The sequence below is a fragment of the Nicotiana tomentosiformis genome, chromosome 2 (genome assembly GCF_000390325.3).
Source record: "Nicotiana tomentosiformis chromosome 2, ASM39032v3, whole genome shotgun sequence".
In the NCBI taxonomy this organism is placed as follows: Eukaryota; Viridiplantae; Streptophyta; class Magnoliopsida; order Solanales; family Solanaceae; genus Nicotiana; species Nicotiana tomentosiformis.
This window is the reverse complement of record NC_090813.1, coordinates 119,618,077-119,631,758: the sequence shown is the minus strand read 5'-3', so window position 1 is coordinate 119,631,758 and position 13,682 is coordinate 119,618,077. Positions and strand designations below refer to the sequence as shown.

Genomic DNA, 13,682 nt, shown 5'->3' with positions numbered 1-13,682 from the left:
TGATAATTTTGTGCCAAACTTATCTATGTTCAGGACTATGGTTTATGATAATGATAATGAATGATATCGATGAAGGTTCTGGTGCGTATCCAAGATTAGCAAGTTTGTTTGTTTGGTATTGTTGGGGTATTTTTGATAGTTTTTATAACTTATGTGTATAAGTCACATTTCATATTTTTTCAACAACAAAAAAGAAGAAGTGAATTATGGTTTTGAAAAGTTATGTTCAAATAGATTTTCATTTTCAAATCAAACTTCACCCAAATCAGTTTTTTAAAACAAATTTCAAAATCTATGGCCAAACGCTAGTTTAATATCTATCCACTCATGTGATTTATATTTTCTTTGTCTTTGCTTAGTTTCTTTTATGCTTGATAGATATACATTCTCGCCATCATTTATGTTTCTTAATTCATCACCCTTTAAATAGTAAAAATATCTAGAGAGTTTTGGTAAGTCCTATAAAAGCCCGTAGTTATTGCATTCTGCTTCTACCAATGACTTTTAAATGACATTTAAAAAAATATCAAAAATTAACCGAACCGTATCAATACCGAAGAGAAATCGACATGATTCGTACAGTTTCTAAAAGTCTAATTTTGATTATACATAATTGAATAACCGAAAAATTAGTATGGTACAAATTTTATAAAATAAATAGCCAAACCGAACCATTGACACTCATAGTACAAGTCATTCATCACTATAGGTTTTCTTTTTTAGGTTAAGGTCAATATATTTAATAATAATAACTTATGTATCTTGAAACTATCCTTAAACAAACCGGCAAAGATCACTTTTAGCCCGCGGTCAAAATTATTTATATTCGGTAGTTGCATAAGTGCATAAAATTTATATATTTTATGTATATATATATATATATATATATATATATATATATATATATATATATATATATATATATATATATATATATATATATTATACATTATTTCGGCTATTACTTTGATAATGGTTATATAGTGTTATTTCCTTAAACAAACTCCATATACGTTTGCGAACAGCAAGTCCAAAATAACCTGTTAGTTCATCAGTAGGACTGGCCCATAACATTTAGGCCCAACTAACTGGAGAGGCCTGTTTGTATAATACCAACATGTTCTGAATTTCTAACATTGAGCCCAAAAGAAATGCTTTGACCCACTACACCATAGGTGTTAAGTTCCAATATACTGCAATTTTTCCTTCCCAATTGCTAGTCCAACCTAGCCGCAATGAAGAAGAAGCAAAGATCCGCCACCACCTCCGCCGCAGATACCACCACCACCACCGTAGATTTGAAATCCCTAATCCACGACCACAGACTCTTCTTCGACAAGCTAATCGACCTAATTCCACCTAGATTCTACCTCCCTAAAGAAGACGCCCCCTGGTACGGAGGCCTCTCGAAAGCCGCCAAAGCCTCCGCAAAGCGAAAATCCAAAGAGAACCTCAAACTCGCTCGTCGCAACCGCCTTGACCCTGACAAAAAAGATCAAACCTCCACCCTCGGCCTCCTCGAACAATCCCTTCAGAAACAACAAATAACTGACGCCAAAGCAATTCCCGACGAAGATCATGCTAAACCTACGCCCATTAATTTGGAGGATAACGATAATAACCCTAATAACGATAACTCCTCCGTTACTTTCGAAGGGCTGAGACAAAAGCTACGCAGAAAGATCGAAATGCTCCGAGGTAACCGCGGTGATGGCGAGAGTTCGCAGAATAACAGAGCTAATGATCGTAGGAGGAGTGAAAAGGAAGCATCTTTAGCGAAATCCGAGGGGAAGAAGAGAAAGAGAGGCGAAGAAGGAGGAGAAGACGGTGAGGGAGAAGATAACAGTGCGAGTGAAGTGGAAAAGGGAATAGAGTTTGGGAAAGTCAAACTCGGAGACGACGATGACATGAAAAAGAAGAAGAAGAAAAAGGGATCCAAAGCTAAAGAGTTGGAAAGGCTGAAGAGGCTGGAAGAGGTGAAGAGGGAGAATAGGACGGTGGCGGATAGGGAAGCATGGAAGGCAGCAGCAAATAGGGCAATGGGAGTGAAGGTGCATGATGATCCTTCAAAGTTGAAGGAGAGTATGAAGAGGGAGAAGAGAAGGAAAGAGAAGAGTTCAGAGAAGTGGAAGGAAAGAGTGCAGAGTCAGGAGAAGTTGAAAAACGAACGACAGCAGAAGAGAAGGGATAACATTGCTGGCAAAGTAAAGGAGAAGAAGATGAGGAAGATTGCTAAAAGGGAGAAGAAGCTCATGAGGCCTGGTTTTGAGGGCCGAAAGGAAGGCTACATTACTCAGGATAAGAGCTAAACTAAACTGGTCATGTGACTTTTTCTTATGTTTTCATATTTTTGAATTTAGCTGCTATTTCAATTGGAGAAAAATTTGTGATTGTGTGCTGCTAGTCATTTATTGGGATTGAGGCGTAGTTTTTATATTAACATGCTGGTTCATTTATTGTTTTCATGAAGTTAGCATGATGATATATGCTTGTCAACGAATATTATTAGTTTGAGTAGAACATATTGTCTGCATATATTTCTCCAACAGAGGGTGGAAATGGAACAAATACGAGAACCATGGATCTTCTTGCTCTGAACATATTTACTTGGCAATGTCACTCTCTCTTTTTTATAAATAAATGTCTTGGATGTAGAATGGCTACGCATATATCCCTAATATTTCAAAACTTGGTTACACCCTTGTAAGATGGACCAACTTACTTTATTAAGAGTCCTTTAAATAGCTAAGCTTGTTCAGATGGTAAAATTCACTTAACTTCATACCTCTAAGCCCTCGTGACTATCCTATGATAGTCACTTCGATGCTCTAATTTAATCTTTGCACTTGTAGTTACTAACTATAGGTTTTTTCAATTGTGGAATTATCAAATGATTGAGAATGTTACGGGAGATTTAGTTAAGCAAATAGGGATTTCACTGTGATGTAGCGGAGTTGTAGACAGATGCTGTGAACTGATTCGTAACTTCTTGCAATTGTCCTGCTGATGAATCTAACATGTTAAGATGAATCCGGTGATACAATACCAATTGGTAAAAAAGAAATGATTTGTGGATTACATGAGCATGTTCTTAATTATTGTTGTGAAAGAAGAGCTCAAGAACCTAAGGTCTATCCCTAACAGTCAATGAGGTGGGATAAATAGGAGAACAAGGTCGAAATCCTAACAGAGATGAAAAAGATTAGGTAATTTCTTCCTAACTGCTTAAGCCTTTGTGCGCAGAAATAACTCTGTTGGTGGGAGGTAGTCGGTATCCGGTGTAATAGTCAAAAGGTGTGCGCAAGCTAGCGCGGACACTATATTTGTAGAAACAAGAGCCTTATCCTTTTGATTGAATGATAATACCTATCTTGTGCTTCCGGTTCATGGTCTGTGAATCTTACAGAAAACATTTTTTTCTCCACATTCTTCTTCAATGATTATCCACTTTTTTATGTCAACTTCCTTGTATCTGCGAACTTTGAGTTTCACACAGAAAATTTTCAATATGCTGCTGTTATCAAATCTTTCGCAAACTTCTGGGGCATAGCCAGCGATCTACTGCAATACTGCAGCTAGTACAGCAACATCACTGCAAGTAGCCATAGTATAATCAGGCGCACAAAGCACAAAAAAGTGCCAAGCCACGCAGGGGCTTAAGTTGCAAGTCAATTAAAGGACAAGCTATATTTTTTGAGTTTCTTTTATGCAAGAAATTTAGTATGATTGCAGTGTATCAAGTGAAGCTTATGAACTGGTTATTTATCCTTTGTGCACTTTATGCCTTTCTAAGTCCTCAAGTCTTTTGAATTGTGAAAGATCTCAGTTGTGTTTTGAGTGATAATTGTACAAAACTTTGAAGTAGCTTTTGGTTGTTTTCCAAACTTTCCAAGTGGTGACAGGAGGAAACTTGGTGATATTTCCAGGGGTTAAAGATCCTTGTTGAAATATCGATGCAATATGATTCAAGGGTCCTATAAAGCATGATGGATTTCCTTTTGAGCCGTGCTACTTATAGAACGCTGATGGGAAGCTTTCAAGGATTTCTTGCTGATTTTTATGCCTTGGCATTGAGCTTCAGCTATGGTGCTACATCCAAGGGGATGCTAGTAACTCGCTGCTGATATCTCTAACCTGAGGAGTTAGGTTCCTCTTCTAGTCTAGCAGGAAGAAAGCAGTTAACAGTCTAGCTGAACTTTGTTTTGTTTTACGCTTTAAATCGCGATCTTGTGGCACTCGTAACACCACTTCAGCCTCTTCATGTTTCAATCTTACGTTTTATCTTGTGATTTGTTGTACTTGTATGTTCGAGGTTAGAAGTTCAACTCGCTTTCACTGGAAATGTCTTGTAGTTCCTATCTCTCCACAGTCCCGTGCTTGTCTAACTTTTTGTCTTCGTCTGGTTGCCTATTTTCTTGCTAGATCCGTTGGTTTTTCCCTTTTTAAAGTTTTTTTTTTTCGGGTGGAGAAGGGGCGTGGGTATCCAAGGCTGATTCCTAGAAGAAAATGCAGAAGGCAAAATGGCTTTTGGGCCACCTAAACTTGTACTCACCTCTACCATGCTTACATGTCATTAGCATTGTCTATGTGGCCGTGCAAATCAGGCTTAAAAGGCGCATTGGTAGGAAAATTTTGATTAAAAAATTGCTCAAATAGAAATAATTATAAATAATAACTAAAAGAATTTTAAAAAAAGAAGCAAATATAATGAATCAAACTCGTCCCGCTCCCTCTTTCTCCACCCCAATTCCCTCTTTCCCCCCCTTCCCTTTCTGCTCCCCCTCTTCTTCCCGTCCCCAATCTCTCTCTCTCTCTCTCTCTCTCTCTCTCTCTCTCTCTCTCTCCCCCCTTTCTTCTTGTCGAAAGGTGCTTTTTTAAATTTTATTTTTAAAAAAAAAAAGAGAATGTTGAAGGTAGAAGAGATAACAGGAGGAAATTGTATGGAGGGGAGGGAGATGGGGATCAACGCCGATGAAATTTTTTACTGCTCCGTTGCCGGACCAAATTGCTTAGCGGCTGAAAATGATGGAGTTGGACGATGAAATGGTGGTTTTTGTCGAGAAATCAAAATGGATAAGTGAAATTGGTGATGATGAAGAAGGCGCAGGAGGAGTAGGTTTCGGTTACATTTGGGTTTGGCCATTTAGGCTTGACTTGACGGTGTGTGATGGTCCTGGTGGCGGAGTTATGGTGGAGTAACAATTGCGACCTGACGGTGAAGAAGAGAAAGAAAAATGATATATTAGAAATTTGGTAAATTGGTGACTAAAAAGTGGAACCTACAAATTACAAATTACACGTGTTGAGAAATAAAAAGCTATAGAATGTGACTTGTATTCTTGTCGGGCAATTGAAGCTTACCCTACGATGGAGGTGTTTATTGATATTTATTTCTGTAAGTTGAGGTGCTCAAATCGAAAAGTTATAAGTTTGATTTACCGGATTGAGAGAACTTAGAACTTAAGTAGACATACTTATTACTTGCTAATAATGAAATATCATTTGCAAACACTTATTATTTGCAAGTCCGCTGTTTCATAATTTGTTCAAACTTCAACTTAAATAGAGAATATGAATTTGAAAACGTGGGTTGTGGAATATTTCTAGTGAAATAATAGTTGTCACCCACAGATGTCTAACTCTTTTCCCAGGCGAATTTCATGTCTAAACTCAAATTTCATCTTTCAAATACTCCTTTTCAACTTCAAATACTCACTTAAAATTTCAACAAAATATTGTCCAAAGGAGCAGACTTTGCTGCTAGTATATTGCGAGGTTAACAGGGGCGGCTTAACAGTATTTGTGGCCTAAAGCCAATGTTAGATAAGAGGCCCTAAACTTTATTTTTTTAAAAAAAAATCATATATATATATATTTGAATTCTATTTATCTAATATTTTGAGATACAAAATTATTAATACTAATTTTTTATAATCGATCTCTCCTAAAAATATTTTGGACAATATTATAATAGTTTTTAACTCTTTTATTTTAGTTTTGAACAACTTGATTCATATTTTTCGTGGCATATTTAAATTCTAATAAATGAATAAAAGATAATATATAACTATGAAGTAAGAATAAAATGAGATGATAATAACACTTGAAATTTATAATAATAGAGTTTAATTCAAGAAAAATGATGACTTGATTTCAAGATATCTTTTTGCTCCTTCAATAACACAAAATGCTTGAAACTTCAGAAAAAAATAAAAAAGAATGCACGATATATGATATCAATAGTACTTTTAAGCTATGGGTTTTCGAATAATACTACTCCTACTAAGTTATCAGACTTAAACCCGAAAAAAGCAAGAAAGAGAATATATAAGAGTATAAAGTCATGCGAGCGATTAACTCTTGGACAAACCAAAAAAGAAAATGAATAGTGTAAAACTATGATTTAGTACTACATATTTTCTGATAAAAAATGGGTAAAAAGTGGAATATAATAATTTCACTTGTTAGATTTTTTGTTCATACAAAAAAAGGTTTGAAAGAAATTCACATTTATAAAAAGTATTACACTCACTTCAATTAGTTACACATCTATTCTTTCCTTTTATAAAAAAAATCTAATTTTCAAGATAAAAACTACTCATTATTTTCCTAAAACAACCTATAAACCTATTTTGATATTAAAAAAATAGGCCCTCCAAATTTGGGGACCTCAAGCATTTGCTTTAGACGCTCTACCCTATAGCTGGCCCTAGAGGTTAAGTGCAGTTTGCCTGCACAAGCAAAGTGAGCCTTAGTTTAAGATGCATTTCCAATCCACTCCTGAGTTAGTCGCCGTGTCCATGTGCATGTGTGTGGGGAATATGCTTTGCAATCTTGTCTAACAAGTGACTTAGAAAAGTTGAGGGCACATGGAAGGTAGATGCTTAACTTATCGTATTAAACAGAATCCAGAAAAGTGTATCCATAAATATCCAGAGAGGGTCACATAACCACACAGATCACCATTAAAATACATCATAATATTACAATTACAAATAAGAAAAAAAGTGTTGAAAAAAGGGAAAGGCCAACGAGAAGTCACTCAAAATTCCACGCTAAAGTAATGATACAACTGCAAGGCACTTTGTGCTTGCCTCTAGGTCATGTTAGATTCCAGCAAACATGGTACGATGGGGCAACAACAAAAGTAGAAAACCAAAGAAAATATTATCCAAATCAAGGCCCTACAAGGGGGAACACAAAGGCTCCTCCTTTGTACTGGAAGTTGATCATCATCTTATCCTTGAAAGATAGCCTCTATTCAAAAGCACGCAAGTAAATAGTGGTGGAGTAATGGCCCTTGAGTTTCTGTTGATGGTGCTGGTCACTGGTCACAGAATTAAATCCAAAGGCATATATGCACCAAACACATGCCTTTGGCATTCCCCTGCCAACCCTGCACATGCTCCTGTCCCCCCATATCTATACCATCCTTCCTTTATTCCTTTCTACTTTCTCCTCTAAATATTCTTTCACTTCTCTTCCTCCTGTCTATACATTAACCAACTCAATATCTTTACAATCACCAAATCATATCACTTGACACCTTTAAATTCATCACCCAAATAGAAAAAAAGGGAAATATTGTTAGACAATAATCAACTAGGCTTCTTAACAACTTTTTTGTCTACTTTAAAAAAACTATGGCTTAGTGGAGTACTTAATAAATTAGATATGATTAGTTAATTATAGAGCCGGAGGTCGTTGAGTTGCCAATGCCACGCATTTGACATGTCGTGGGCAGGTGGTTAGGTGGTCGTTGGTAAGGCCGGCCGCCTGCATGAAGGAGTGTATAACGGTTGGGCCGACGTAGCGGAAGCCTCTTTTCACCATGTCTTTGCTTATGGTTTCTGATTTTGAAGTCTTCACTGGGATTTTGTTGCATGCCTTGTACTGTGTTGCAATGGGCTTGTTGTTTACAAATCCCCACAGATACTTGTCGAACGATCCAAATACCTTCTTTATCTGAAATACATTCAAGAAATTGATCCCCACATTTAAAAATTTGCAAGACTAAAAATGTCCAAATTTTATTTAAGAATCACAGGAATGTAACAGTTATGAGAAGTCTACTGTATTTCTTAAGCATAAACACTTATTTAAGTTAGCTAATCTTACTTTCTTGGGGTTGTCAGGCCAGGTATGCAATACTTATTCCATATGGCCCATGTGGTTATGTTATTTAAGAGGTGTTAGCTACATCCATGATTGGCTCAAGCAGATTAAATAATTTAACACTTTCCCATCTGTACTTCCCATTGGCCATTAGGGTATCATAATGTTGGGAAGGATTGAAAAACATTGAAATAGAAAAGACAGTTGAAAAGTTTAATTAGTGGTTAAAATTCTTTTATAGAGCTCATATTGTATGATTACCTCTAAAATTCTGTTAGAGTTGTCGACAGCTCCTCGGACTTGGCTAAGCTCTATACCATATTCTGCACTTGTTGAAGTTATCTTCTTTTCATTGTACTTTGAAACAATTTCTGGATCAAATCCTGAAAAGGCATCCCTGGAGGAAAGTAGAATGCAAAATACAGCTAAGGCCTCCGAGTTTTTCTTTCAAAATGTTCATCAAGAATCAGTTAAACCAGAAAAACCTACCTGAAATCTTGCCTTCTTTTTAACACTGAAGTCCAGTCCGATCCAACTTGTGCACCAGTTAACACCAGCAACTCAAAGTGCAGACTGTGTATATACAACAAGGAAATTAATATAAGTATGAAGCGTACAAACGAAGGGAAGCCTCGGAGCAACGGTAAAGTTGTTCACGGGTTCGGCCGTGTAATCAGCCAATCAGCCACTGATGCTTACATCGGGATAGTCTCCCTACATCACACCCCTCGAAAGGTGGCCCTTCCCCAACCTTGTATAAACATGAGATACTTTGTGCACCGCGCGCCCTTTTTATGAAGCTGACAAATATGAACAATGCACAAAAAACAGGGGAAAAGAGATGCTTACTTATCATCATGGACAGGAACTCCCCATTCGTCATCATGGTATGCAACATAGAGCGGGTCTGGAAACACAACAAAACACCAAAAACTTTAGTCCTATTTATCCACTTACACTAATTTGTGTCTCATTTTGTGTTTGAAGATACTTTTAATTACCAGAATTAGGCGTGATAAAACTGCATCTTTTTTCCTCTCGAGGACTGGGGTTAGCTGCTGAAGGAGAGGAATAATCAAAAGAAGATACTTTTCCTTCATATTTGGCTGATTTTGTTCTTCCATAATGGGCAATTTTCATTTTTCTTTGCACTTGCGCAGTTGCAACTTGTTCCCTTCTTGCTGCTGCTATGCTTCCTGGAGCCTCGATTATCAACGAGGACGAATATTTCAACGAAGAATTCTCCACAGAAGAGGGTAAAGTTATTCCCCAACTGCTTTTCTTAGGCTTCTTCAATAAAGTTGTTGTTTTATTAGCAGTGCCTTTGGGACTCAAAACTTTCTCACCACTTGAACTCAAGACATTAGGATCAATATTCCCTCTTTTGGTAGCTGGTTGTCTAGGCGATTTCAATTTAGGAGAGACCGGTGGAGTTGTTACTGAAATCTTGACTTTAGTATTGCCATTTGTAGCAGGAGGAGCATTATTAGTTCGCTGTAATACAACAGCAGAAGTTGTTTTTGGAGGTGTCTTTTTAAGTGAGTTGCGGTGTTCAAAAAGAGGAACTATGTTGCTATTTGGTTGAAGAACAGGGCGACCATTGATTTGTGAGATGGTTTGTGGGCTGCCCTGCAGTTTAGTTTTGGAGGAACACATCTTTTATGGCTAGCTGTACTTCTCTTGTGAAGAGAGAACAAAAGGAAGAAGAATAAACGAGGCAAAATGAGAAGAGGGTTGAGGCTTTTTCTTGGTATTGAGAAGGTGTTGATCAAGCTCTAATTAAGGGACTTGAGGATTGAGAGAATTTGAGGGAAGAATGTGGGCGGATTTTATAGAGAAAATAATAAAGCAAGGGGGTTGGGGCCTTTGTGGGGGGAGGTAGGGAAAAGGGTATAAGGGGGAAGTTATGAATTTGGAACATGGAGAGGTTGGGGTCTGCCATACATAAGACCTCTTTTCTTGTGAGGTTGGCACTTTCTTGTGTTTAAAGTGACCACGAGGATGACAGTGACCCAATCCTTACTCTCATCAACATCTAGCTTGGTTTAAAATCGAACCGTAATCGATAACCGGATTATAAAATTGGCTTATTGGCTTATTAGTATCGAATTATCAGATTAATGATTGATGAACAGATTGAAATTTCATAATTAACGGTTTATCAGTTTGGAGGAGATAACTCAATTTTCTTATCGGATAAACCGTTAACCCGTTAAGAATTATTATATTTATATTTTACCCACATATATATAAATCTATTAAAAGTTATTATATTTATATTTTTACCTCTATGTATATAAACTTTTCCCTTCTTATTTTGATAAACCGTGAATGTTAGTGTTATAGCCTTTCCCTTCTTATTTTGATACAATTGTTTATGTTCAATACTTTAAGAGTCTTGCAATTGTTCAAGCAATTGTTTATGTTCATTGTTTGGCCTTTCCCTTTCGTGAATTTGGAACATGTACTTTATTTTTATTATTTATTTGATTTAGCAGATAAATTACCCGATAACCACTACTCTGACTAATCTGTCCGATGCCTTATTAAATTTGCTCATGTACTATACGAAATCGAGTAACTTTGTCATCCGTTAAACATTTCATCAAATATTGTGTTCATTGTTAGGAAAAAGTATCATTTTTATCCCTAATCTCTAATGGAGCTAACATGAGGATAATTTTAAATCATAGTAAAAAACATATGGATAGTTTTTTTTTTTTTTTTTTTCCGAAAAATTTAGACACAGAAGTTCAACCATTTCAGGCTGGACCTTTGTTAATGGCAAGGACAAATACATAACAATTTGCTAACAACAAGAGTAAGAATAAGCCAAAAGCATAACGGAGGACAAAATTGAACAATTTCGGGTAAAATAAAGGCAAATTTATCCTTTATAGAATTAGAAGGGAATCGAAGTGGTGCCATTGCCAGCAGTTTAGGGATTCTTCCTTTTTCATTGCCAGCCAAGCCTAGTTCGAAAAACCCGAGCTGGAGTGCTTGTGAAGTTTTTGGGGCCAGAAAACGACCAATCATTGCTCTCTCTTCCTTAGAGCTGGCTTGTATTTACCCTTTTGTTTTTTCCCCAACTCTTTTCTTGTTCTTGTATATACCAATTCACCTTCTCTCCATTAGTTAGTAAATTATAACTTAGTTGTTGGAACTAATCATGTACTTACTTTATTAATTACACTACTAAAAGCTTATCGCAAGTCTCCAAAAGGGTTTGTTTAACTACACTTTTGTCAGAGTTGACATTTTAACTCGAGATATAACCACTCTTTAGTCTTCTGCTAGTAGCTTGTTTCATTTATACACTTTTTTGCTGCTTTTAGGAGGCTAAGAATAAGGATATCTCGTGTGAAACCTCTTAAGAATCTGTCGTTATTTGTAAAAGAAAAATCAGGGATCATGTCTGAGATCCCAAAACCACAGAGTTAAAAGCATTCATTTAAAAATAATAAACTTTGAGATTGAGCAGTTGAGAAGAATAATATCCAATTACTAGGAATAAATCTTGAAACGCGTTGTTCCAACTAACAGAAAGATTAAGTAAACAGGTTGTCATTTCCCCTAACAAGTAACAGAGCCAGCGTTAAAGTATTGAACGTGAAGCTGATCATGTCCTAGTAATTTTGTTCTGATACTATTATGGTATATGTTCAAGCTTCCCCTATTTTTGGATAAATATCTTATTCCCCTTGTCCATCTAGGCACGCCAAGTATAACGATTTCTTTTTTTCCCATCAATCAGCTATGGCATTTACACTACCCTTTGTGAATGTACCTATGTCGAACATTTTTTTTCTTTGATTATTTCATCTGATATATGTAACCTCGCACTTCATTGGATACTTGCTATCTCCTATTAGAACAAGTATCGTTTAACTTTTTTCATCAAGACTTAGGTAGATTAAAAAAAAAAAAAATCTTCTAAAATTGGTACCCTTATCTCCAAATTTTCATCAATGTCACTGACCAGTAGGCCAAGATATGTAGCTATTCGGACTTTCTGCATCTAAGTCCACTATATAAGTATGAAATAGTAATCATGTCCAAAAAATATTGGAGAATATAGTAGATTTCTTGGGAACAGTGATGGTTAAGTAAATAATGGATCACAATGATTCAGCTGCAAGAATTGTCAATTCTTTGGTGCCTTGTTCCAGTCACTAGCTTTTCATTTCTCCATGAGTATGACCTAACCTTAAGTTGCAAGCAAATTCAAGCTCACCAATTGTGACATCTTGGGAATTGAAACGATAAAGTTTCATCTCGAGGATTCATCTAAAGGGAGTAGTTTTTTAAAAATAAAACTTCATAACATTTGTCATTTGGCTCCAGCTAGAGGACTCCTTTAGTACTGAGCATAGACCGCTCACTTATGATCAAGTCTGAAGAGGTGAAAAGTAGCTAGTAGTGCAATTGATTATAGCATTGTTAATTTAGTTCTTCCCAATTAATGGTAGCTACCTAGTTAATGTCAATTACCTAAAACACTGATTAATTAGTGGGTGTTAATCACATATAAGTCACATTGGAGTTCAAGGAAAAAGAGAAACAGGCCATGTGCAAATCCAACATAATTGCACCAATAATTAAAGGCAATCTGAGGCATTAACACATGATTGACTTGATGACATCTTATCTAATTGTACAAATGTCTATTACTAAGAAATTAGTATAATTATATGTATACCGTCCAACCTTCTTCGTATATTCTCTTGTCTGTCCTTTTCCTATTAGGAAAACGGCCTACGAAGGATATATGGTTTTGCGTTAACATAATTAAGAAAAATCATATCTAGCAAGTTTCTTGATCATCTATTGGAGCCACTTCTTAATATAAAGCCACCAGAATTAGGTTTAATTGTTTTTGAACCTCATTAATCCGTCATTAAGAGAGCTTTTTACCATGATCATTCTCATAAGCATCCACATTATTGATTGAAGAATCAATTGAGATGATATACAAGACCTCCTAACATAGTTGGACCATATTGTAATGATAGTCGTCCTCATATGGTCCATTATTTGTCCATATGTTATGTTACACTGAGACTCTATGAATTACAATTACAACATTTCAAGTTGTGCATTCCCCCCCTCCCCCAAAGTTTTCGTACATAAAAGTACGTCGCAAGTCAATTGATGTAAGCTCAGAAACAAGATCATCTTTAAAAATACATAAAGTAAGTTAATCATGTTAACTTGGAGGTTATAAATACTTAAGATCATGAACTGCAAGTACCAAGAGTTGTGCTTCAAAGTGAAGTAACCTCAGGTTTCGAGTTGTGCTTGTTGATTAAGGTAAGATTCAGTCCCTCCTTCATATATATTGAGTTTCAAGGCGAACTACAAGTGTTTACACACCAACTTGAACACCAAAAGTTGATTCAAGAAGAGAATACAACACCTATAGTGTTGTGGTGTCATCGAGGATAGTTGGGGGCTATGTTTGGCTGAAATTTCATGTTGTTTCTACTGGTTAAGGTGAGTATAACAACCTACTACATATGCTTGAAGTTGTTTGTGTGTTGGTTGAATTATTTGAGCAAAATACTACA

General features: G+C 36.2%; 2 protein-coding genes across 2 annotated transcripts; one reads left to right on the top strand and one right to left on the bottom strand.

Moving 5' to 3' along the window:
- Nucleotides 1–1,143: 1,143 nt before the first annotated feature.
- On the top strand, nucleotides 1,144–2,533 carry LOC104089940 (ribosomal RNA-processing protein 14-C). The gene has a single exon (XM_009594958.4). It carries the CDS (start codon nucleotides 1,236–1,238, stop codon nucleotides 2,307–2,309), a length of 1,074 nt encoding a protein of 357 aa, XP_009593253.1. The 5' UTR covers nucleotides 1,144–1,235; the 3' UTR covers nucleotides 2,310–2,533.
- A 4,409-nt stretch (nucleotides 2,534–6,942) lies between these two features.
- LOC104089941 (uncharacterized) lies at nucleotides 6,943–9,917 on the bottom strand. Its single transcript, XM_009594959.4, has 5 exons — nucleotides 9,117–9,917; nucleotides 8,965–9,022; nucleotides 8,605–8,688; nucleotides 8,377–8,512; nucleotides 6,943–7,965 (listed from the first exon to the last, which is right to left on the bottom strand). The coding sequence occupies exons 1-5, from the start codon at nucleotides 9,769–9,771 to the stop codon at nucleotides 7,687–7,689; spliced, it is 1,212 nt and encodes a 403-aa protein (XP_009593254.1). The 5' UTR covers nucleotides 9,772–9,917; the 3' UTR covers nucleotides 6,943–7,686.
- Nucleotides 9,918–13,682: the final 3,765 nt, after the last annotated feature.

What these genes read in the sequence shown, in the direction of transcription:
- LOC104089941 (XM_009594959.4), bottom strand. Translation starts at nt 9,771, where the DNA reads ATGTGTTCCTCCAAAACTAAACTGCAGGGCAGCCCACAAACCATCTCA. An exon ending in GTTCCTGTCCATGATGATAA is followed by an intron (nt 8,689 to 8,964) that starts GTAAGCATCTCT and finishes GTATATACACAG; the next exon opens with TCTGCACTTTGAGTTGCTGG. An exon ending in AAAAGAAGGCAAGATTTCAG is followed by an intron (nt 8,513 to 8,604) that starts GTAGGTTTTTCT and finishes ACTTTCCTCCAG; the next exon opens with GGATGCCTTTTCAGGATTTG.
- LOC104089940 (XM_009594958.4), top strand. Translation starts at nt 1,236, where the DNA reads ATGAAGAAGAAGCAAAGATCCGCCACCACCTCCGCCGCAGATACCACC.